Source organism: Triplophysa rosa, linkage group LG16 (assembly GCF_024868665.1).
Source record: "Triplophysa rosa linkage group LG16, Trosa_1v2, whole genome shotgun sequence".
NCBI lineage: Eukaryota > Metazoa > Chordata > Actinopteri > Cypriniformes > Nemacheilidae > Triplophysa > Triplophysa rosa.
The window spans coordinates 9270637-9280724 of record NC_079905.1 but is presented as its reverse complement, the minus strand read 5'-3'; the positions used below and the strand labels follow the sequence as shown (position 1 = coordinate 9280724).

The 10088-nt window shown below is 39.7% G+C and overlaps 1 protein-coding gene across 1 annotated transcript in view; it reads left to right on the top strand.

Annotated features, from left to right (window-relative positions):
• ubp1 (upstream binding protein 1) overlaps window positions 1–9700 on the top strand; it is a 13296-nt gene extending 3596 nt beyond the window's left edge. Inside the window, exons 3-16 of the mRNA XM_057355230.1 lie at window positions 202–278; window positions 650–755; window positions 863–969; window positions 3615–3767; window positions 4483–4593; window positions 4778–4891; window positions 5029–5135; window positions 5225–5279; window positions 5368–5461; window positions 5561–5651; window positions 6534–6655; window positions 7373–7515; window positions 7783–7834; window positions 7938–9700. Coding sequence (XP_057211213.1) covers window positions 202–278; window positions 650–755; window positions 863–969; window positions 3615–3767; window positions 4483–4593; window positions 4778–4891; window positions 5029–5135; window positions 5225–5279; window positions 5368–5461; window positions 5561–5651; window positions 6534–6655; window positions 7373–7515; window positions 7783–7834; window positions 7938–7975 — 1370 coding nt within the window. The 3' untranslated portion in view covers window positions 7976–9700. The remainder of the gene's footprint in view (window positions 1–201; window positions 279–649; window positions 756–862; window positions 970–3614; window positions 3768–4482; window positions 4594–4777; window positions 4892–5028; window positions 5136–5224; window positions 5280–5367; window positions 5462–5560; window positions 5652–6533; window positions 6656–7372; window positions 7516–7782; window positions 7835–7937) is intronic.
• The last annotated feature ends 388 nt before the right edge of the window (window positions 9701–10088 follow it).

Below are 10088 nucleotides of genomic sequence, written 5' to 3'. Positions count from 1 at the left end.
TATCTGCCGTCTCTCTCTCTCTCTCTCTCTCTCTCTCTCTCTCTCTCTCTCTCTCTCTCTCTCTCTCTCTCTCTCTCTCTCTCTCTCTCTCTCTCTCCCTGTCTCTCTCTCTCTCTCTCTCCCTGTCTCTCTCTCTCTCTCTCTCTCTTTCTTTATGAGCCTGTTAAGAAGATATGCAATATCACACATATTCCCCTGTAGGCCAGTCTTATGAGATCCGGTTGCTTGATAACAGGAAAAAAGGGGAGATGCCAGAACTTAATAACAAGACTGTGAAGGTAAGAGATTTTTAGCGTTTACCAGTGTAATGTTCTTGGGGATTCGTATGCGAAGGTGTCTCCTGCATCACCATTTTGTGCCAGCGCTGTGACGTCAGTGAATCTACAGAGGGCTCAGGACTCCTAACTTATTTTTTAACAGTAGATAAAAAAGATAAAGTACAAATGCATGGATTTTTATAAATATAGATATTCAAACACAATGACTACACAACCTTTTAGTAACCTGTAATTCTAAATTCTTGCAATACAGTATCAGTTTTTGGCCGTGGTGCTGCTAAAAAGTGTTGCAGGAAACACTGGTGAGGTGTGTGGCCCTTTAAGAGTGGTGCTTGTTCTAATGTGTTGTGTGTGTTTGGGGTGGGTTGTAGAGTATAGTTAGGGTGGTTTTCCATGACCGAAGGCTTCAGTACATGGAGCACCAGCAGCTGGAGGGCTGGAGATGGAATCGGCCCGGCGACCGCCTCCTTGACATCGGTGAGGTCATGCTGTGTGATCACATGGTACTTTAGGGACAAAGTTTAGATTCACTCACAGTAACAAAACGGTGTGAAGCCTAACAGTGCGTCATCTGTTTGTTACAGATATCCCTATGTCGGTTGGCATCACTGAGCCCTTCACACACGCCTCCCAGCTAAATGCTGCAGAGTTCCTGTGGGATGTCTCGAAGAGAGCGTCTGTGTTTGTGCAGGTACACAAGAGCACACACAAGCTGTCTTTCTGCAACACAATGTCACAAATACAGTATCTCACAGAAGTGAGTACACCCCTCACATTTTTGTAAATATTTTATTATATCTTTTCATGTGACAACACTGAAGAAATGACACTTTGCTACAATGTAAAGAAGTGAGTGTACAGCTTGTATAACAGTGTAAATTTGCTGTCCCCTCAAAATAACTCAACACACAGCCATTAATGTCTAAACCATGGGTCTTCAACCGGGGGTTCTCGGAGGAACTGCGAGGGGTCTGCTAATTACTGTTTACTCACAGGCAACTTTTTGTTGAAAATGTAAAACATGGGTACAGACATATTACAATAAATGTTCTCTTTATGCTGCGCACGACCGCGGCCGTGCGGACTCATTGAAGCTCCCGCGCATTGCAATTTTAACCTGCGTGCGGACAAAAACATCCATTCAGGCAGCAGAAGCAATAGAAGAAACATTACATCTGCTTCATCGTCTCCCTTCCGATAAGTTCAGAGTACGCATGAAAGAAGTTGCGTGCAAATAAAGTGCATTCTCATATATTTCTGAACTTGTGTTCTAATTTGTTAAAGCTGTAAAGTGCTAATTTGACAGGCAAATGACAACACACCGCTTCTGCATTGTAAACTCTGACAAAACTATTGTACGTGTTTAAAATCAATGAAACACGCACCGTGTACTGATGGTGCACGTCAAACAAGTTGCCCAAAAAATAACGCCGACTCGTTGCATGTTGCTCTCTGTCTGATATGATGCTCTGCAGAGAAAAGACAACGGAGCTCAGAATTATAAAATAATGGTGTGTTCTGCAACGCACAGAGAAGCAGAGGGAAAAAAGAATTACACTTAATAAAATGGCCTGCTTTTACAACAGAATGCATAAAATCTGCACTGATTTCTTTTGCATCCAGAGACAACCTCTACCTCCACTAGAATATTTTTTTTGCCCTTAACTACTAACCCTTTTTTGCCCTTCTCATTGAAGCCTTAATAAAAACTAAGTAAATTGTCTATCTCACTGTAAAATGAAAATGTATGATGCTGCAAATCCCTTAAAATGATCAAACAATCTATATTAATAATAAAAATAATACACAGAAAAGTATGTATGTGCAACAATAACATGCATAATAGTGCTAATGTAATGTCTTAACTTAATATTGCTGTGACAATAAAGATTGTTTCTATTTAAATAGCTCTGTTTACACATTTAGTATAAGGGGGTCCCTGCTCCATGCATCTCTCATCTAAGGGGTCCTTGCCCCTAAAAACGTTGAAGACCCCGGGTCTAAACCGCTGGAAACAAAAGTGAGTACACCCAAATTGGGCCCAATTAGCCATTTTCCCTCCCCGGTGTCATGTGATTCGTTAGTGTTACAAGGTCTCGGGTGTGAATGGGGAGCAGGTGTGTTAAATTTGGTGTTATCGATCTCAGTCTCTCATACTGATCACTGGAAGTTCAACATGGCACCTCATGGCACAGAACTCTGAGTATCTGAAAAAAAGAATTGTTGCTCTACATAAAGATGGCTTAGGCTATAGGAAGATTGCCAAGACCCTGAAACTGTGCTGCAGCATGGTGGCCAAGACCATACAGCGGTTTAACAGGACAGGTTCCACTCAGAACAGGCCTCGCCATGGTCGACCTAAGAAGTTGAGTGCACTTGCTCAGCGTCATATCCAGAGGGTGTCTTTGGGAAATAGACGTATGAGTGCTGCCAGCATTGCTGCAGAGGTCGAAGGGTTGGGGGGTCAGCCTGCCAGTGCTCAGACCATACGCCGCACACTGCATCAAATTGGTCTGCAAGGCTGTTGTCCCCAGAAGGAAGCCTCTTCTAAAGATGATGCACAAGAAAGCCTGCAAACAGTTTGCTGAAGACAAGCAGACTAAGGACATGGCGGCAACCAGGAGAGGAGTACAAAGACAAGTGTGTCTTGCCTACAGTCAAGCATGGTGGTGGGAGTGTCATGGTCTGGGGCTGCATGAGTGCTGCCGGCACTGGGGTGTGTTGAGTTATTTTGAGGGGACAGCAAATTTACACAACATTATACACGTTGTACACTCACTACTTTACGTTGTAGCAAAGTGTCATTTCTCCAGTGTTGTCACATGAAAAGATATAATAAAATAATTACTAAAATGTGAGGGGTGTACTCACTTCTGTGAGATACTGTATCTCTAATGTAGTTGAGCATTTACCGGTGCATATTGCTTCAGGTCACTATGAAGTTGACCAGCACTAAATAAGCAAGACTGTTTTGTTTTTATAATGAGTAGAACATTCCTAAAGTAACATCTCACTGACCCGATATCCCCTGTTCTCATCAATCGCCATTGCTCATCCCACACTGGCCCAAGTGTCATGCCAAAAGAGACAGACATTATCTTAATATCTTTGAGGGGGTCAGAATGGGTCGTAATAGGGTCGTTGACTCCTTGACATTATCCTTAGACTTTGACTCAGAGCGAGTTTCAAACATGTGAATATCATTCCGTTTATTAAAACCGTATCTGCTCACATCCCAATCTGGGCAAAAAGCGTGCCAAACAATTTTCAGAGCTGCTTCAGGAGCCAGTGTTGCGTTCCACGCTGATTTGCTTTCCTTCCTCTCTCCTCATGAAGGTTCACTGCATCAGTACAGAGTTCACCCCGCGGAAACACGGCGGAGAAAAAGGAGTTCCGTTTCGTATCCAGATCGACACCTTTAAACAGGATGAAAGCGGAGAGTACACGGAGCACCTGCACTCGGGCAGCTGCCAGATCAAAGTCTTTAAGGTAACACAAACCACATGCACGCAAGCAATAATGCATCACATGCAAGACTAAAGTGTGAGGCTGAATTTTTGGATCCATGTTTTCTTTATTTGCATTTAGACTTGAAAAGTCAACATAAGAAAAAAATTGACCCTAATAATAAGGATTGCTAGTTTTATTGTGTATAATTTAATCGTTTTTAACTAATATTTTGATCGTTTTAATGAAATTTCATGACATTCCTTCTCAGCTAATGTCACCTCAAATAGCCAAAAAGCTTTCATTTATAGCCACTGTTTTAGCCCACCATTGTGATTGAGCCCATTTGTAATCTCAGTTAAAGGTCCAGTGTATAAAATTTAGCGGCATCTAGCGGTGAGGTTGCGAATTGCATCCAACGGCTCACTCCACCCACCCACAGAAGTAAGATGTCATCACGTTTTCACTTCTTTGCCGAAGGAGATAACGTATTTGTGAAACGCTCTGTAGAGCAGGTTGTCCGTTTAGGTATACTTTAGAAACAACATGGCGAATTCCGTGCAAGGGGACCTGCGGTGTATGTAAAAAGAAATAGCTCATTCAAGGTAATAAAAACATAACGTTTCATTATGTAAGGTCTTAATACACCTCTGAAGACATAGTTATGAATATTATATTGCATTTCTGTCAATACATACTCCAAAAAAATTACACACCTTTAATGTAACAGTTAAGTGTGTCCTGTATCTTTTGACAGCCAAAGGGTGCCGACAGAAAACAGAAAACTGACAGAGAGAAGATGGAAAAGCGGAATGCACAAGATAAAGAGAAATATCAGCCTTCTTATGACACCACCATTTTGTCAGAGGCAAGCATATTGAACTCAGCCATTAACATCAGTGATATGTATATATTGCTTTGTGTGTGTGGATCTTTTACATTTACATCTATGCATTTGGCTTTTATTTAAAGCAACTTGTAGTGCATTTAACAGTGCGTTACCATTTAAGCTACAGTAACGCCACCTAACCTTTCCACTGGTGCGTGTACAGACTCGATTAGAGCCTGTGATCGAGGAGGCTGTGGAACAAGAGCTGAAGAAATCGAGCAAGCGGACACTTCCTGCAGACTGCGGAGATTCCATCGCCAAAAGCAAGAGAGGAAGTGTAAGCGGCTGCTCGTCTCTGCTGTGTGTTAACAATTGGCCATATTTGCTTTTAGATCATTTTTGTTTTCTGGATTCTATGTCACTTGGACATTTGCTTTGTACTTCCTCACATTTATCTCTGTCTCTGTATGTCAGTGTTCCCCGTGGCCGGATAGTCCATACGTCAATCCAAATACAGCAGCCGCTCCAACCTTCACCTCCAGCACACACACCTGCAGTACGAGCACCACGAGACCGGACAGGTGACACATCATTGAAACGTTTCGGTGTTTCCTTTAGTGCGTCTCGATCCACAATTATGCATCGTGTAATGTTTTGACATTTTTTGTAGCGAGTCATCATCACCTACCCACCAGGTGGACCCGGGTAGCATCATGTCTACGGAGGTTATTACATGTTTCTGTTTCAATAATGATTTACTGTTCTGCCGTAAATGGCAATCGAAATGTGTTTGATTTCAATTCTTTCTTGCAGTCTCTGAGTCCCACAGCGTCTATACAGGAGACACAGAAGTGGCTCCTTAAGAATAGATTTAACTCATACAGTCGCATGTTCACTCATTTCTCAGGTATTTAAGTGTTTGCAGCATGAAATAAATAACAGACATAAGGCATAAATAAAAGTTTAATAATGAGACAGATTTGATACAGTTGGTTTCGTCTCTTAGGTTCTGATCTACTGAAGTTAACTCGTGAAGATTTAGTCCAAATATGTGGTGCAGCTGATGGAATCCGACTCTATAATGCACTAAAATCAAGGTAAGGTTAAAAAATAGAGACATTAAATAATGATATGCTATCTTAAAATTGTAAAAGAGGAAATTAAGGTAGATGAGTACATTTTAAGGGAAAAAAATGTGAGCAGTGCTTGTCGTGGCAAAACATTGGATGCTAATACATTTTAACACCAAAGCTGTGTCTGAAACCGATTCCTATCTCCTATATAGTGCACTATATCGGGTGCCATTTTGTAGTGGTGTCCGAAACCTGAGTGAACTACTTAATTCCCTACATTCGTTCACTCTTTTTTACCCAGAATGCACTCTGATTTTGAGTGTACATCCGGTAATTTTATTAAACGTGATAAATAAGCATATAATGCAAATAAATGTGACTGTTGTTTTGTTCTCTTTATTTTAAACTAATACAATAAACGTGACAAATAAAGTGAAAATGAATTTGAGTATTTTAGAAAACAATCCACAAAGCCACACAGGTGTAATATAAGCTAATCGTTATGTTTATGACGAACGTCTGCGACAGTAATGAGAGACACAGGCTATATACGTCAGTGACCGAAATCACTCAGTTTCATTCACTTTCCCCCCCCAAAAATAAAAAAAATCACTTTTTCCCCATATAGTGGACTCAGATGTCATTTGCTATATAGGAAATAGTTGATGAGTGAACGAGGGAGTGGTTTCAGACACAGAGCAAGTTACCATGATTAAACATAAATTTAGCATGTTTTTTACATGATGTTAACATGTATTAGCATGATGTTAGCACAATGCTAACACGATTAGCTTGTTGCTAGCACAGTGTTAACAACATAATCAGCATGTTGTTAACGTTTAGCATTAATGTTACTAGCATGAAGCTCATTAATAAATGTGTGCGTTTGTTTGCGAACCGATACAGAGCGGTGCATCCCAGACTTACGGTCTATGTCTCTATGGAGGCTTCACCAAACGACAGCCCTCTTTCGGAGAAGCATGGTCACAGCAAAAAAGGAGATCATGGCAGCCCCACATCCATACATGGTATATAAATGTCAATAACTGAGGCTTGCACACACATTCCTGACACACTTTGTGACAATGAAGCACTAAGGATACAAATGAATAAATAAATAAATATCAGAACTTTCTTTTTTGTTGTAGAATTAACAAGTAATATTGACTCATGTAAGTCAGCAGCATCTTTAACAACATAATGTTTAAAAAACAAAATCAGGTTATCTCATTTCTTTTTCTGGCATTACCTAGTTTTTACATGATACAAACACATCTATATGGTTGATATAACTCTGTTTTTAAAATTGTTCAAAAATCATGTTTCTTTATTGTGCATTCCAATTAATATCAATCAAACTGCAGTTGGTTTGTTTTTATTTAAGCCATAATAACTCAAGAAATACAGCTATCTAACACAATAAAACGCAATAAAAAACATGATTTTTGAAAAAAAATTGCATTTTATTGCGAATTTTGGAACCATCGTTATCGCATTTTGCAACCAAACTCTTCATATATTTTCATCGCATTTTATTAGCCTTTTACCTTTCCTAATTTTTTTAATGAAATTTTGATTATAAATAATTGTTTTATCGGTTGTGTTATTTTCTTTGGAACTTTGCTAAGACAAAATGCACACAAAATGACACTGTTTAATAGTCTGTAGTATAGTAAAAGTTTTATGTTCACATGATTTTGATGCCACGTTTTACTCATAACGTTAAATGTCTATTTTGTGTTTAGTTTACCACGCTCTTTACCTTGAGGAGATGACCGCATGTGAGCTTACCAGGAAAATCTCCAGCGTTTTGGCTTTGCCACTGTCCCAAATTAACCAAGTCTATAAGCAAGGACCTACAGGAATACACATACTACTCAGAGACCAGGTAAACACATAAACCATTAGAGATTCATACACCACCTCAAACCAGCCAGGAACAATTTCATCTTTATCCCTCGCCAACCACACTTGCTCATTTGAACATGTTTTTGCATAATGCAAGGATAAAACAGCCTTCATTGTAAAATTTTGCCACTGGTATCATCTGTGATAAAAACAAGTGGATCGTATAGGTTAGGAGCATCTTGTGACTGATTGTCACAAAAAATAAGAAATAAAACAGTAGAGACACTATCTTTTTTGTTGCTTACAGATGGTTTATAACCTCCTTGATGAGAGCAGTTTCATTGTCAGTACAATACAAGGTACCTGATTTTCTTCTAACAGGTCATCTATTTCCTTGACGTTTTCTTGTAGTCCCCTCTTAATTCTGACATTTTCTTGCTCTCTCACTTTGGTTTCCTTTAGATGACACAAGTGATGGATTTCACCTCGTCCTGAAGTAAACATAACGGAAAGACGTAACGCAGAGAACGTGATGACAACATCAGGCTCCATACTGCCACTATTGAGCATTGAACATGTTCCCTCCATCCTTCTCTCTCTTCGTTTCTTAATCTCTCTCTCGTTCTTCACGTTTCAGACGTTGGAGATGGAGAGAGAGAGAGCTGGGCTTGGGCAGGGCCTCCTAACTGTTAGAATCTGACTTCAGTGTGCAAATTGTTTCATATTGAAAACACTTAAACTGATGCCAGTGTGTGTGTAAGCGGTGGGCTATGTATAGTAAAGTATGTGTGTGCTTCTAAAAGGTTGATTTGAGAGGGCTGGAGGTGGCCAGAAACCACGACGGAAGCGGAGATTCGTGACCACTATTACTTCAGCATGGTTTTTGTGGAAGGTTCCGAGTGTATGACTGACATGGCTGAACCTCGCTCAGACTCCTCACGTTGCAAGTTGTGAACATACAGTACTTACTTGAGTTTGTTCGCCTTTGTCTGTGTCCTGTCAATGTTGCCCATTTGGACTGGCCTGCATATAGCCTGATTGTCACCATTGCACCCATTTGTTAGATATATAATGAAATGTGGGGAAATATGTCCTGACTGAGGCATGCGCAGGACGTCATGATGTCTGTCTGGATGAACTGATTTCCTTAAGTTTTAAGTATGATGCCCTGCAGCTATTCTGAGGCTGTTGGACTAAGTTTAGGCTGTGTCCTACGCGTACAGATGGTATTGTCAGTGCTGATATTGTTTTCTTATTCCTCTATTAAGACCAATTTTGCTTTGTGCTATTATAACTGTTGACTAGATTCTGTTCAAACTACAGTTTCTTGAAATCTTAGCGTTTACACTTTGTAAGTCAGGTGGATGAGTATGGACTCCACTTTTATGATTCAACAGTGGGAGTCTATGATTTTTTAGATTGTGATTCTTGTGCATGTTGTCTGTGCCTGGTAACTGTTGCCCGCCCTCTATAGTAGCTCCTGGCACAGATTATAACACACATTAATGATATGAGAAGCAAGCACAATCACAAAACTCCATAAATTTCCCAAAATGCCTTTGCTTTCTTTTATCTTATGTTTCTGGTCGGATGATAATACATTTGACTGGTCCATGGCCCAGTTTTTACCGCCATGTCCAGTTATCTCATACCCATTATACAGTCATTCAGGGCATTGTCTCTGTTTTTTTTCTATTATTTGTTTCTTTCTCCTTGAAGAGAGACTGCCTTAGTAGGTCATCTCAGTAGTATGTATTGGGCAGCTGTGCTTTGGCATGTACTGTGCTTATTTTTGCCCCTTTATAGAGGAGAATGGCTGTAAGAATGTTGACTCCTTTTAATTCTTAAAAAAAGGAACGACCAAGTCTGCACTGAACTGAATCCACAACAAACGTCACGCCGTTGGATACCTTGCTGTTGTCAGAAGCTCACTTCGAATTTTGGTGTACACAAAGTTTCCAGGTGAAGATATGAGCAACGTATAAATACACAACGAGGTGGTGTTTTCTTCCTCGATCGAATGCTCTGGATCACATGGACTGTCCTCTGCATTTCTGTGATACGAGTCATGGTGCCCCCACGTCACTGTCTAAAGAAGCCCCTCTTCCATAGGGGGTGCTGAGATGTACACAATTAATGCCTGTACCAGATATAAAATAATTTTCATATAACGTGTTTGGAGTGTTTGATATAAATGGAAATAAGTGACTTCTAATATGTGTACAATTACATCCACATATGAAGATTCTTTTCATATATACAGTATATGTTAATATTTATATGAGAGCGAGAGAGAGAAAGAGTATATATATATATATATATATATATATATATATGTGTGTGTGTATGTATGCATGTATGGGTAGTTGACAAATTAACCGTACCTGTGTCCTATGGTGTGACAGCAAAATAAAGTAATAAAAAAATTAAGATAAATTCATAAATACATATGCACATAATTATACATCTATATATATATATATATACTGTATATATATATAGAGAGAGAGAGAGAGATTATATTTTGCCTACAGGGAGGAGATTGAACATTTCACAGCATGGTGCTCTTACAATAATCCAGACCTAAACATCAGCAAAACCAAGGAAATTATT